The 15,443-nt window shown below is 46.2% G+C and overlaps 1 protein-coding gene across 5 annotated transcripts in view; it reads right to left on the minus strand.

Moving 5' to 3' along the window:
• Nucleotides 1-436: 436 nt before the first annotated feature.
• Nucleotides 437-15,443, minus strand: part of Tbxas1 (thromboxane A synthase 1) — a 169,292-nt gene continuing 154,285 nt past the window's right edge. For 2 of the 5 annotated variants that reach the window (XM_076913511.1, XM_034519692.2), the window contains 4 exons: nucleotides 12,840-12,931; nucleotides 3,858-3,995; nucleotides 1,293-1,455; nucleotides 441-844 (listed from right to left, as the gene is read on the minus strand). In XM_076913511.1, coding sequence (XP_076769626.1) covers nucleotides 734-844; nucleotides 1,293-1,455; nucleotides 3,858-3,995; nucleotides 12,840-12,931 — 504 coding nt within the window. In that variant the 3' untranslated portion in view covers nucleotides 441-733. Of the gene's footprint in view, nucleotides 845-1,292; nucleotides 1,456-3,857; nucleotides 3,996-12,839; nucleotides 12,932-15,443 lie in introns of all 5 variants that reach the window. The other 3 variants (XM_076913513.1, XM_076913510.1, XM_076913512.1) reach the window with 3 other exon arrangements.

A 15,443-nucleotide genomic window follows, 5' to 3' on the forward strand; every position in this document is an offset into this window, starting at 1 on the left:
GTCATTTAACCTATTATTCTATCTGTGGAAGCTTCCAATAAATGTCTCTGTCCTTATTTAAGAAACCAAAGTATAATGAGGCTTTGGAGCTACTTTGGAGGCTGAGTGTCTGTATACATTATTTCTCTGAAACCCAAGAATCATGAGAAGCTAAAAAAAGCCTATCAGTGCTGTCAGGACTATTCATGTATGTGTTCCTGTGTCCCCTGCACAGTAGAATACCTCTGTCCTGAGGCCAGGACTTCCTTTGACACTATCCTCTCAGTTTAATCAAAATGACCTTTCCCTTATTAACTCTCAGTACCAAGAAAACCATGGTTTGAACCCCACTGGTAATGTCAAAATGAAGCATGAGAAACATTAAACATTTAGGAACCGTGATGTAAATAACTTACACAAACATGCCTTGTACCCTTTTAATCACCTAAGAGATATATTCCTATAAACTTTCCATTTCACAGGAGGCTTTCTTTTTTTCTTTTTCTTTTTTTTTTTAAAGAATTTATTTATTTTGTGTAAGTACACTGTAGCTGTCTTCAGACACCCATATGAGGGCATCAGATCTCATTATGGATGGTTGTGAGCCACCATGTGGTTGCTGGGATTTGAACTCATGACCTCTGGAAGAGCAGTCAGTGCTCTTAACCACTGAGCCATCTCACCAGCCCCCACAGGAGGCTTTCATTTGAATCCTGATTGGTGCCCTTCTGACAGTAATGTACAGATGTCACCATTACAAAGTGCTTCCTCTTTCCCACATGTCTTCTATATCACGTGACACAATCTTGATGTAGACTCCATTTTGGGGGGTTAGTGCAGATTTGGATTCTAGCTGAAGTGGAACCTGAAATAGAGCAAATTAAAATATTTGACAAAGTTAGCCATATCTACCAGGAAACTTTCTTAGAACCTAGCCCGAAGCATGGCTTGTGAAAATTTAGCTGTGGGCTGGGAGACAAGACCTTTGGGGTCAGAAGGAGCCAAGGTGAGGGTCCCTGGCTTCTATAGGAAAAGCTAAACACTCTAAAGTCATCAGTGGCCATTAGGACACATGCTGTTGTACTGAGGGCGATGCTAATAAGAAAACACAAGGTGGGGTTATGAGCCAGCACTTACCCAAGCACAAAGCATTCATTCATCTCCCTTCTCATGGAGGATGAGATGGAGGATGCTGTTTTCATCAAGAGATGGGTGTCCTTGAGAGGAGGGAGACTAGACTGGCCTAGCAGAAGCTGACGCACTATGGGGCAGAGAAGCAGAGTTGGCCCCACCCTAGAATATTAGACCTTTACCTGAGTCTCAGGACTGGCTTCAAAGCGGAACTTGTGTAGGACCTGGAGTAGTGTCAGCTTGACCACCAACAACCCCAGCCGTACTCCGAGGCAGCCCCTGGGACCAGCTCCAAAGGGCAGGTATGTGAACGGCCTCTGCTGAAGTCGGGCCTCTGCTGTGAATCTAAGGGTCGGGTGAAGCTTATAGTTGGCCTCGAACACCTGCTCCATCTAAAGCAGTGGTTCTCAATCTTAATGCTGTGACTCTAATACAGTTGTTCATGTTGTGGTGTTCATAAAATTATTTCATAGCTATTTTATAACTAAGTTTGCTACTGTTATGAATTCAAATGTAAATATCTGATATGTGACCCCCAAAGGGGGTTGAGACAGGTTGAGAACCACTGATCTAAAGTCCCATTTCCAGCAGAGTGACCCCTTCATGTGAGATCCTTTCCCTCATCAGGGCCAACAAGATCCTGTGTCCAGAACTGTCCTCAAGGCTCTGTAACTGGTGGTTTCTGATCACCAACATCTCAGCACTGTTCCATTCAGACAGTCAGCTGAGTGTACCTTCTCACCTCACCTAGGAAGTTATTATCCAAGGGTGTGTGAAGCCAGGACATAATCCAGAATTCCCAGGCTTGACCAGCATATCCTGACCCTATTGTGCTTGCCTCCCCCTTACACTGGACCACACAGTTCCTCTCATTTCCTCTTAGCAAAGTTTTTAGGCACTTTGGTCACATCCTTGAAGCCTTCCCAGGGTCCCAACATGTCATCTCATTGAGGACTGGGAGCTGCCTCCCCACCACCCTGCTTTGCTGCTCAGGATGTGGGAGGCTTGAGGCCCTGGGTGTAGAGGAATTTTAGTTCAGCACCATGGCTGCTCTGGCTAGAATAAAGACATGCCCTTAGTTACACATCTTTAATCCTAAACAATGAAGGTAAGTTTAGTTTGTAAAAGGAAGCAGCCATGTTTGAAAGTGACCTCTAGTTGAGGGGCAAAGTGATGAGTCAGAGAAAGATTGGAGAGAATGAGTCAGAGATAGGATACACCCAACTCTCGGGAGAACAGACAGGAAAAGGGGGGTATTTAAGAGCAGTGCAGGGAGAGGGAGGGGAGTCGGAAGTCAGTATAGTTCAGTCAGTTCTGTTCAGTCAGTTCAGTTCAGTGACGTGGAGTTGAGTCAGTTGGGAGTCTGTGTAGTGCAATAGAGTAGAGTTTGTTCATGAGTTCATACAGTCCATTGCAGGTCAGCAAAGGCAGTTGGAGCCAGAGAATAAGGAGCCAGATTAGAACAAAGTGCCAGAGTTAGTTTGAGGACAAGCAGAGCTATTCGCTTAGAAGCTGAGAGAAGCCAACTTAAATCAGTCATCTTGGAGAGGAGTTTTGAGCCAGAACGCTGAGTTGAACCAACCAGTCAGAGTTCAGAAAGAAGTAGAAAGGGTGATCTTATTGAGCAGTAAGGCTCTAAGACAGTGATTACATCAAGGGGATAAAAAAATAACATTTATACCCGGGCTCCTCAAGATTTGGACCAAAGGTAGAATGACTAGGCTTGCTATCAGATCTCATCCCTAGTTCCTAGGTAAGTGACAGTTAATAATCTGTGATGGCTAGCTATTTTCTTACCACTTCTAGGCTTTCTTATGATGCTCTGTTCCCCCACAGCTGCTGTTTCTGGGTATGAGTCTTTACCATGTTTGCAGGACCCACCAAGATGCGGGAGGCTAGTTATCGGAGTCTCAGTCCCTGAGCAGGTTGTAGAGGCGGGCTGGGTTTAAATGGAGTCAGGGAAGGGAGAACTACAGTGGCACCTTACCCACATCTCCTAGTGGGTCACAGGGAAAGGAAAAGTGACTGATTCTGACAAGGAGCAGGGTGTGAGGACTGCCCAGGTATTTATACCACAGATCCTAGAGATGGAGTTGACAATGGATCAGATCCATGTCCATGAAAAGAAGAGGATTCAGGTCTTTTGGATCTCATGGATTTAGAGTTAAAGGGTTGCTATGCTGATGTGGATGCACTGAATGGAGGTGATGTTTTGTTGCTTTCTTGCACAACAAAACACACACACACACACACACAGCTCTGCAAGGTGGAGAGATGGTTCAGTAGTTAAGATTATCTACCACTCTTGTAGAGGACTGGAGTTTGGTCCCCAGTACTTATGTCGGGCAGCTCACACCTGCCTATGCTGCAGCTCCATGAGACCTGATGTTCTGGCTTCCGTAGGTCCCTACCCTCAAATGCACATACTTGGATACAGACACACATGATACATATAATTAGAAATAAAATCTAAAAACCTAAAACAACAACTACCACTCTGCCTCCTGTGCCCTGGCTTGGAAAACAAAAGATACTGATCCTTGTGTGCATTATTGCTGTCATGCTAGATCTCTGGATTCACTTTTTCCTCTGGAAATGATACCCCACAGTCTGTCTGAATTGCTGTGATCTTTGTTTGAGGATGGCTATGCCCATGTCTCCTGGCTGTTGTTTCTATGTCAAAATTTCTATCCCGTACACCCACATCCCTCAGGGACCCCCGTTCTAGACAGAATTAATTCACTTACCTTTCAGGGTCAAAGGTCTCAGGGTCTGGCCAGTACTCTGGGTCATGGTGTAGGGCACCCACAGCTATCTCCAGCACTGTACCTGCAGGGATGCGCTGTCCCAGAATCTCACAGTCCTGTGCTGCCTCCCGTGTGAACCTGTGGGAGACAGAGGCAGGAAACCTTGCCAGTGTGGAAGCAGGTAGGAGCTTTAGGGTGTTATGGGACCCAAGATTGGGTATGGCGTGATGTTGGAGACTCAGGACCCAGCCCCCTTCCCAAGGTGAACCATTCAGAAAACAAGTTTTTGTCCCATAAACCCCCTACTCCCAAGAAGCCTTCAGTCTCAAGGCCCTTGTGACATGCCTGGCCCTTGGAGATAATGGAGCCATGGGCTGAACACTTTGGACCCCTCCATGGACTTGGGAGTTGCAGAGGTCCCCTCCAGGGGCTGCATTCCAGCCAATCTATGACCTTTCTCGCCTCCCACTCCCACTTAAGCCTCCTCTAATTACCCCCACTCTCCCTTTTGCTTCATCTCCCTCACTTGGTAGTGTAGCCCTGGTGTCTGGCTTCTTTCCTCTACCCACAACTCTGTGGCTGGTTCATGATAAGGTCATGAAAATAATGGGTGGCCCATCCTGTGGACATGCAACCCTTCACTTAGCCCTGTGTGCCATCGACTAATGGCAGATCAGCCATGAGTGGATAATCTCGGTTGTCAACTTGACATCTGGAATCAACTAAAACCGAAACAGCAGGGCACACTTGTGAGATGCTTTTCTTGGTCTGATTATTTGAGATGGGAGACCCACCCTAAATCTGGGCCATACCTTCTGGTCACAGCTGACATAAAAGGACATGGAAGAAGGAAGCTTTGCCTTTTGCCTGCTTGTCCTCACACCCACTGGCAAGCTCATCTACCCTGCTGATAAACCATTCCTTCACTGTGTTAGAACCTGCTTCTTCAGGATTCCTGTGCAGATTAAAGATCTTAAGCCCTCTAGGACTTTCCTAGGACTCTAGCACCAGATTGGGACAGCTGAGACATCCAGTCTCATGGAGTGAACATTTCCCAGATTTTTGGCCTTTCTCTCAGGAGACAGCCATTGTTACCACAGCTATAAGCCACTCTAATAAATACTATATATCTAATTATATATATATATATATGTATATATATATATATTTATATATGTGTGTGTATATGTGTGTGTGTATATATATATATATATATATATATATATATATATATATATATATATTAATTCTATCAGTTCTGTTCCATTAGAGAATCCTGACTAATACAACTATATTTCATAGAATAAAGGGAGAAATACGGGAGAAATAAGGAGAAAGCAGATCGGCAACCAGGAATCTGAGGACATTTGGGGATGTTCAGGGAGAACAAGGTTGGGACAGAGACCTGTGACTAAGACCATGAGCAGGTAAGGGAGTAGAAGCTGCTCTTACAGCATGAGATGTTTGCCTGCTCAGGCTGCAAGGAGGTGTGGAGCCAGGACTGAGACGAGAGCTAAGTCTTCTGAGCCACCTTTGCTGGCTCTCCTCCGTGGCCTGCCTGTGATGACTGTTCTTGGTTCCTGGAGTTCTGTGTCTTGTCTTACCACAGCTTCTCACAGCAGCCATTACTTAAAAGTGCATGGTCACCATTCCTTAAAACTTGTAAACCCAATATAGTTCTCTTGAGGTTTGCCCTTATTGCCTTGGGCCAGGCATCTACAATTCTATAGCCTTAGGATTCCACCCCTGGGTCTGAGCATGGAAACCACATGGGTCAAATACAACTTCTTGCCTCTTCCTTTGAGTTCTTGCCCAAGATGTCTCTAGATGCATTCTGCCAAGTAGGACTCAGAAGTGAAGCTACTGCTTGCTTTCAGTAACAGACAAAACGAATTAATCTGTCCAAACTTGAGATAGAACAGACACATTTCAACTACTGAATCCTTTCAAGCCCTTTGTGTATCTGTATTCACTGAATCCCAGCCTCTTCTCTAGTCACACTACCCCTGGAGCCCAGACTCCAAACCCTGGGAGGCCCTTACCCGACTTCCCCAACCTGAGCCTCTCTTCAGTGTGCTGTTCTGCTTTGGGACGAGAAATAAGTTTCCGGAAATTGAACTGGAGGCGGAGAACTGCAGACAGACCCTCTTTGCTTACTTTAGTGTGCAAACACGTAGTCTCTTAAGTTTTTTTGTTTTTTTTTGTTTTTTGTTTTTGTTTTTGTTTTTTGGTTTTTGGTTTTTGGTTTTTTTGGTTTTTTCGAGACAGGGTTTCTCTGTAGCCCTGGCTGTCCTGAAACTCACTCTGTAGACCAGGCTGGCCTCAAACTCAGAAATCCGTCTGCCTCTGCCTCCCAAGTGCTGGGATTAAAAGCGTGTGCCACCACAGCCCGGCTGTCTCTCCCATAGATGGTCCTCATCAAGATCCTCCAAGGTATTGGGCAGCCTACCCCATGGACATCGGCAGCCTTTTTATTCTTTCTGTCCCTCCTGGGCCACTGATCATTAATGAAGTTCTGATTAAGAGAAGAAAATGGGCTGGAGAGATGGCTCAGCAGTTAAGAGCACTGACTGCTCTTCCAGAGGTCCTGAGTTCAATTCCCAGCAACCACATGGTAGCTCATGACCATCTGTAATTGGATCCGATGCTCTCTTTTGGTGTGTCTGAAGACAGCAACAGTGCACACACATATGTAAAATAAATACATCTTTAAAAAAAAAAAAAAAAACAAACAAACCTCAGTTTCTCAAATAAACCAACCAAAACCAGAGGGGCTTGGGGAACCAGGAGATGAGAAATCAGGAAAACCAGAGCCTGAGCCAAAGGTCAGTCTCAGAGACACCTTCCCTGTGTAGAAAAGACCTGGTTCCCTTACATGGCCAGGATACTGGGAGATGTGCACTCTTTCCATCTGCTTGTCCCCAGTTCCTATACCTTCTCACTTCTATACTTCCCTTGACAAGGGCCTAGAATTAGTGGAAAACCTTCTATGCTTTAAAGACTTAGAATAGTACATAAGGATGACGAGAATAAGGGTGTTTGTCCTATTAGCTGTTATGATAAATCTGGGGTATTCTAATGCTAGAACTGGTCTTGGTAAGGTTTGTTTACTTACTACTTTGTTGTGAGTAGACACATATAAACTAACATTTGAGCCATTTTCAAGGGAGCAGTTCTGTAGTATAAGTATACCCATTGTGGTGGTTTGAATATGCTTGGCCCATGGGAAGTGGCACTATTAGGAGGTGTGGCCTTGTGGAAGGAAGTGTGTCATTGTGTGTAGGCAGGCTTTTGAGGTCTTCTAGTGCTCAAGCTCCTCTCAGTCGGAAGACACCCTCCTCCTGGCTGCTTGCGGAAGACCTTTGGAGCAAGATGTAGAATTCTCAGCTCCTTCTCCAGCACTACCTCCAGCACCTGCAGGCTGCCATGATGATAATGGACTGAACCTCTGAAATTGTAAGCCATCCCCAATTAAATGTTGTCCTTCTGTAAGAGTTGCTTTGGTCATGGTGTCTCTTTACATCAGTAAAACCCTAACTAAGACACCCACTGTTGGTCAGCTATCACCCTAGAGCAGTGGTCTCCACCTTCCTAATGCTGTGACCCTTTAATACATTTCCTCATGTGACCCCAACCATAAATTATTTTCATTCCTTCTTCATAACTCTAATTTAACTACTGTTATGAGTCATAATGTAAATATCCATGTCTTCTGATGGTCTTAGGTAAGTAACTGCTGTGAAAAGGTCATTTAACTCCCAAAGGGGTCATGACTCACAGGTTGGGAACCACTGCCCTAGACTCTGGGCATTTTTCTCATCTGGTAGAAGACATTCAGCCGGATTGTTTGTTTTGTCTAAGCATGTTTTATTTTTCAGAAGTAGACTATTTGTGTTTGCAGGTGGACACATTTCTAGAAGAATAGCTGCTATATATGGTCTGAATATGAGCTGTTCCCCTCTAAGGGTCATGTGTTTAAAGCAATGGTTCCCAATGTACCGAGGGAAAGTCATGGGATCACTGGGCTCTAAATTTATCAGGAAATTGATCCACTGTTGGAATTCATAATTTAGTGGCATTGAAACTAGGCAGTGGGCCGGGCAGTGGTGGTGCACGCCTTTAATCCCAGCACTTGGGAGGCAGAGGCAGGTGGATTTCTGAGTTCGAGGCCAGCCTGGTCTACAGAGTGAGTTCCAGGACAGCCAGGGCTACACAGAGAAACCCTGTCTCAAAAAAAAAAAAAAAAAAAAAAAAAAAAAAAAGAAAGAAAGAAAGAAAGAAGGAAGGAAACTAGGCAGTGGGCCAAACTGGAGGATGCAGGTTGCAAGGATCTATCTTGTCCTTACCCCCTTTTCCCCTCTTGTTCCTCTCCCTCTTCTCTCTCTCCCCCTCACTTTCCCTTCCCCCTCTCTTTTCCCCCTTCCTCTCCCTCCCCATCTCCCCTCTTTTCTACCTTTCCCTCTTGTCCTACCCTCTCCCCTTATCCCTCTTTTCTTTCTTTCTCTCCTCTTTTTCTGTTTCTTGACTTTAATGAAATAAGCAACCTTCTTCCCCATGCCCTTCCTCTGGAGAGTTTCTGTCTTGCCACAGGCCTGAATGCAATGGAGCAAGCTAACCTTGGATGGAAACCCCTAGAACCACCAGTCAATATAAATCCTTCCTCCTTTAAGTTGTCTGTCTTACGTGTTTGTGCTGGCAATAGAAAACTGGGCAACTCAATGCCTAAACTACCATGGTCTCTTCCGGGGGATGTCATGGAGCAGGGCTGGAAGTCCATTTTCTTTAGCTCTTTCTGTATTGGCTAGGGTTTGTTTTTGTTTTTAAGTGGAAGCATATTATTTTTGTAATTACTATAAAATGTAAATAATCTTGCGTTTGGGGCAATGGCTCAGTTGGTAAATGCATACCTTGCTAGCACACACACCTGAGTGTGATGCTGGGTGTATGGTAGGTGTGTAATCCCTCTGCTGGGGAAGCAGAGATAATGTCCCTGGGGATCACCAGCCAGCAATCTTACCTAACTGATGAACTTTAGGCCAAAGAGACTTTGTCTCAAGATGATGGGTGGCCTTCCTGAGGGCAACAGCTGTGACTGGTCACTTCCACATGTGTGCATGTGCACATGCACAGTGCACTCCCACCCCACCCTCACAGATGTTAACGATAATCTGATGCTGGTGTTTATGTCAAGTGATCGGCTTAAGTGTCCCTAAATTGCTTAGAGGACATACAATTATCAGACAAAGTGCAATGATATATTGGATTTGCTCATGAAAGGAATTATGAGTATCTCTGGGTTCCTCTGTTTGTTTAATCTTTCTGTTCTGGATGTCTCAGAAACAGTAAGAAACCAGGCTAGGGACCCCGTCTAGATCCAAAGCCTCTGACACCTTTCAGAATAAGGCTTGTAGCTGACTCCAAAACCCAGAACTTAAAACTCAACTAGTACATGGAATGTGAAATTCCCAACTTCAGTTCCAGAAGACACATGACCATGCCCTGGTAACTCCACCTTTCTGTCTTTCCCAAAATCCACTAGGACCAGCATGCAGGACTCCCTCCAAGCTGAGGAATAGGGCCTGCCCTCTTTGGTGTTGCTGGGTCTCCTGTGTGACTCATGAAAATGTGCTGACCTATGCTGCATAAGGCTTAGAAACAACTGACCAATGGTCATGTCTTTGCTACCTGTTGTTGTAAGCTTCTTACGGGTAAGCCATGCTGGCATGTGGAAGTCAACATGCTTTCTTAAGAAACCGCAGGAAAAGGAAAGGCTCACTCTGGATGTTCGTTCCCTGTCCTGTGCCTAGCGGACCTGTAGTGGCCATGTCCCTCTACTGCATGGGGTAGCCAGGGGTTGCTAAGGTTGGATGCGCCTGTGAAGCAGCTACAGAAGCAGGTGAGGGAAGCTCATGGGGCTGTGCCCAAGCCAGTGGTGCTTGCAGTGCCTGGTACCCAGTGCTCCTGTCCTGCGATTTCATCTTGCAGCTGCTCCGAGGTGCTTCCTCCTCTGTCACCTCTGAGTCCCCCATGCTCATGTGTGAGAGCGGCAGAGCAGACACCTAGGCCTCACTTCCATTGGAAGAGAGAAGCTCGGGACGGAATGAATCCCAGCCAGGCCAGGGCTCAGGCTGTCCTTCATTAGACCAGCCCTGTGTGGAGCAACCCAGGCACTGGATGCCATTGGATGAAGGGAGCTTCACCATTTGTTCAGATTCCCTGCTTTCCCTGCCATCAACAAGGGAGATCTTGGCATCGGTTCCCAGAACTATTCCTGCACCCATTGGCTATTTATAGTCTGTTAGGGGTTGGTCTGCTGCCACATTTCAAATGCCGTACTCACATGCTAAATTCTGTACCTCAAGACCTGGCTGCCCCAAGATGCGCAAAAGGACTCCAGCCTTTGCTGTGCAAACCTTGATCCCCAATTTAAAACTATTGGTTAAATGAAACTGGTAACAGCCAATTGCTGAGGAGGACGGAAGGAGGCAGCCTTTGAGTTACCTGGCTGGGGGTGGCAGGTAGGGACCATGAGAAGGAAGAGGACAGAGGGTACAAGAAGTCTCCATTAGCTGTGATGGACCACGTGCCTGAATGGAGTGCCCCACCCTCAGGACAGACTGTTGGAAGACTCAAACAGCAGGTATTTGGGGAACACGGTTGGGGAGGTAGCCAGTCTAGCTATTAGAACATTAGACTTGGGTAATTTACCCAGTAATTACACAAAAGCTAAATAAATAAATCATAGTCTGAGTCTCATTCGTTTGAAAGCGAGATGGGGATAGAAATATTCAGTTCAGTTACAACCAGGAGGCTGTGGGGCCGCATCCACATGCTGAAGTGTGAGTCCCTGTTGGTTTTATTTTAGAGCCTGTTCCTTTCATTCCTTAATGTGTCACCTAGATGAGACTCGGGGGTGGTGGTGGTATTTTTTTTATTTTCATTTTTTTTTTTTTTAAATGGGATCTTTGTATGCAGCTCAAGCTAGCCTGTAAATCACGATCCTTCTGGCTCAGCTGCTCAAGTGTTATCTAGGATTATAGGGGTGCACTGCCATGTCTGGCTATGACATGAATTCTTGATTGGGTTTAGATCTGGGAAACGATTCTTTTTCTTTTGTTAAATTTGAGGTAGGTTCTCATTATGTTATCTAGCTGACCTGGAACTCACAGAGGTCTACCTGCCTCTGCTTCTGAGTGCTGGGGTTAAAGGTGTGCACCACCACACCTGTCCTGAAATGATGTAGTTTTGACCAGTTTATATAATTTCCCCCTGCTGCAGAGATACAGCTGTTGAGCTCAGCCAGTTCCCTCTTTTCCAGGAATCTCAGCAACTGTTTCAAGACCTGACCCCACTGTCAGTCATTCCTGGGACTCAGAGATGGTCCTTGAAGCAGCCTTGCTCTCTTTTACTACTGAATGATTTGTTTTGAATTTCATTTTGAATTTGCATTTTGCAGCACATACCAGCTGCTTGCAAGTCCCGTGGGAGGAAAGCTGGATATAAATTATGAAGAAGAAGGAAGGATTGGACATCAGGTTACTTGTGGCTCCTCAGAAAGCCACAGGAGGGCCGTAGACTTAGGTCTTCATGGCAGCATCAGAAGAGCAAGAAAGGAGCCTTTGAATTACCGAGCTGATCTGCATTGAGACCCTCATCCGTGCGGCAGCAGCTTCGTGTATTTGCTTCTGGGCCTGTGCATTTTGGACTCTATCTGTACATACACCTGTCATGTCTGTGGTTTGAAACATCCCTTTGAGCTACCCTCAAATCACAAGTTTCTCTCAAAAAATGACAAAAGCTGTCTCCATATGGTCTGTGTGGTATTTGAAGAAGTGCTGAGTGAAGTTTGTAAGGTATGATTCAGTGGTTCGTGCTGTTTCTGTGAAGTCTGCTCACGATCTCACTACCTTCAAAAGACCCTGGTTAAGATACCTTTCCCCCTGGGATACTTGGTTTGGGAGAGTTTGAAAGAAGTAGGTAGACCTAGTTACTGATCTGATTTGCAGGTCGGTATGACGATGTGTTAGTGACCTGTTGTGAGTGCTGAAGTGTGTCCAAGAATGTAATGTGGAGGACAGTTACAGCTCAGAGTGTCGGCATGCCAGGCAGAAGCCCTCACTGTGGAGCTGCAGAAGAGCTCAGCCATTAAGAGTTCTTATCGTTCTCCAGGTTCAGTTCCCACCATCAATATCAGGTGGCTTACAACCTCCTGCAACTCCAGTTCCAGGGGCTCTGATGCCCTTCAGCCTCTGCTGGCACCTGCAAGCAAGTGGTGCACATAAACCCATGCAGGTATACACGCACATAAAAATAAACAATTAAAAAAGAAGAAGTTCTTGCTGGTGATGCACTTAAGTCCACGAGCACGCGTACAAACACATAAAAATAAATTTTTGAAAAGAAGAAATCCCTGGTATGAAGTCTTTTGCAAGAACTCTTATGTAAGAGTTCCAGCAAGGAGCTGTTGTACAACAGGGAAGGAGCATCTACCCCTAGATGGTCCTCTGCTAAACGCCCCCTCCAGGGGCAGGAGCTTTGGCCTGTTTTGTATATAGGCTAATTTTCTAGTGCCTAGCATAGAATGTACAGGTGATGAATGAGTGAAGGGTGGATGGATGGATGGATGGATGGATGGATGGATGGATGGGTGGATGGATCAATGGATGGATGGATGGATGGATGGATCAATGGATGGATGGATCAATGGGCAGGAGTGATGGCAGATTCCATCAAAGGCTAGGAGGCCAAAGAGACAGGGTTGAGCTGAGAAGAAGAGCCATGCAAAGGCTAGTGATGTTTGGTAAAGGTAGTTAATGTACAGGAGAATGAGCCAGACTTTACAGGCCTTGTGTCTGGTGCCCCAGGGGCTACCAAAAAACCCAGGAAACCAACGAACCCAGCCCCTTAGGAATGTGTGATAATGGGTGCCAACAGACTAATGATCAGCCCCAAACAGTAATGCTCAAGGGGCCACAGACATACCTGAAAGCTGGTGGGTACATCCTCAGGGTCTCTGCAATCACCATGTCCAGATAAGGCAGACCTTCCTGCAGGTTTCTGTACTCAGGGGCAGGCTGAGGCAGGAGGCAGACAAAAGGAGGTTGTGTTAGAAGGAATCTCACAGCTCTTGGTTTTTTTCATGAGCTCTGATCCAAACTTTAACAAACATTTCTGAGAAAGTCCCACAAGATGAGAAGTAGATTCCATCCAGATGGCCTCACAGTAGCCCCCAGCATGCTCTGTTTGTTTCATTTCTTGGTGTTTTATATTACTGAAGACAAACAAATGCAGCCTTGGATTTGGGGGTCTTTGGCTGTACTGTAAAGAGATCTAGTGTGAGGGTTTGTATTGTCAACTTGACAGAAGGGAGAGTCATCTGGGAGATGGGATTGCAGTGTATTATCTTGATAGGGTTAATTGAGGGGGAAGACCCACCCACTGTGGGCGACACCATTCCCTGGGCTGGGATCCTGGACTGTGGATGGAGAAAGCAAGTTGAGAGTTGGCATGCATGCTTCCACTGCTCTCTCTGTGAACATGTGACCAGCTGCTCTAAGCTCCTGATTCCTTGACTTCTCCACCAGGATAGGCTGCCACTTGGAATTGAAACCGAAAACAAACCATTTCCCCTTCGGCGTTGTCTGTATTTTGATCACAGCCACAGGAAAAGCAACAAAAGCAGACTCTTAATACTACAGTTCCAGTCCCATTTATTGGGAGCTGATGGCATGGCTAAGCATGGCAAGCCTGTGCTCTTGTTTAATCTGCCCAGCAAAGCAAGGTGGCAGCTTTTCCCTGTCTCTGAGAGGCTGTCACCTGGATGGTAATTGGTACAGCAGTAAAGCTAAGAGACACACAGAGATGCAGCAAAGAATAAAAGCTTGCAACAGTTAGCAAGGATGAACAGTTGACACAACCCTCCAAAGCTATTATATACCAGCAGGAAGAGACAGCTCAGACAAAAAGCTGTCAAAGGGTATGAAAAGGCAAAGCCCAAGAGGAGGGATACAAGTCACAATGAAAAAAATTGCAAAATCGTAATACTCTGTTTCTTGCACATCAGATTAGAAGTTGGAAAAGGCTGATTAAATTTGGGGCAGTTGTCAGGGTTCCTAACATCTGGTGACTCTCAAGGGGAGGACAGATTGGTGTGTGTAGTCACCAGGGTGTGGGGCAGGGTCTGACCCAGGCACCCCCAGCCTGTCACTGTGCTGTGTGTGTGTGTGTGTGTATTTTCTGTTTGACAGGTGTTACTGTTCATCTCTGAAATGTTCCCACAGACTCATGTTTTGAATGCTTGTTTCTCCAGATGGTAGAGAGCATTAATTAGCACGATCAGGGCCCTTTAAGAGGTGAAGCCTAGCTTCTGGAAGCAGGCAACTAGAGGCAGGCCTTGGTTGTTAAAGCCTAGGTCCTGGTCTTCTGAGCAAATGCCACCAAAGCTCCTGTCCCTCCACTGTGTTTTCACCACTTCGGTGAACCAAACTCACTGAGACCATGAGAACAATCCTTTCTAAGTGTCATTCATGTCAGGTGTTTTGCTATAGCAAGGGAGAAGAATAACAAACACACTGGGTGACAGCCTTGCTCCTTTCAGTTCTGGGGGAGGGCTTTCTTCTGTGCTCCACTCCTCTGCAGAGCAGCAAGAGGCAGCCCACAGACCAAGTCCATCCTACAGCTGTCACTCTCCACCGGCAGGCCCCAGGTGGCTTTACTCTACTTTCAAGAAAGAGGCCCACAACAAGGAGACCACAAGGCCATACTGCCAGGTGGGGCACTGCTAGTCCCCTAGTGAGCATCCTGGGACAGCAACAGGGTTACCTGGGAAACTGCTATAAATGCAGAAAAGCTAGTGGCAGGAGAGGAAGCAGGGTCAGGACACCTGGAGTCTTGACGCCTATAAGAAATACTTTAGATAATCTCTGATGGTTCAGCCATTCAATAAAACATAGCTGTTAGTGATGGGTCATCATGCACCAGGTCACAGCAAATGTACGTAGTTGAACTCCCTGTCTGAATGCTCAAGAGTTTGGAAGGCAAACTCATGTAATGTAAAATGTCAGCCATCGCCTGGCTTTCCCAATGCTTGCCCACTTCCACTCTGGTCTCTTATTTGGCATCACATTTCCATCTCTGTCCTAGGCCCTGTGCGTGCGGCTGGTGCTCTGTGATTGTTGTCTTGAGACTCTTAATAACCTCACTGTTAGATTTGCGCTCTGGGGTGAAGTGAGAAAGAACTTGGGTGCTTGCTTGTTCTGGGGCTCGGATGGCTGCCCCTTTCCCCCCTGGGCTGCCTTCCCTGGAGGATTTCTCAGTTGCCTTCTTTGTTCTGACCCTTAGACACAGACACAAGTGAATGTGAATGGGGTTCACATATATTGCAGCATCTTGGGGTGACCATGGTGGTCATCTTAGTTTCAAGCTGGAAGAGCATGGGGTATGTGGTGGGACTGGCTGGAGGGCACACAGATTCAAGACTCCTGGAAGAAGTCTTCTGTGGGTACTGTGGGGAGAGAAGATACCTGGACCCTACTCCAGCCAGCCTTGGGACTGGGGTTCAGGATACCTGTGAAGGTCTGGATTCCC

The sequence above is a fragment of the Arvicanthis niloticus genome, chromosome 15 (assembly GCF_011762505.2).
Source record: "Arvicanthis niloticus isolate mArvNil1 chromosome 15, mArvNil1.pat.X, whole genome shotgun sequence".
NCBI classification, from domain to species: domain Eukaryota; kingdom Metazoa; phylum Chordata; class Mammalia; order Rodentia; family Muridae; genus Arvicanthis; species Arvicanthis niloticus.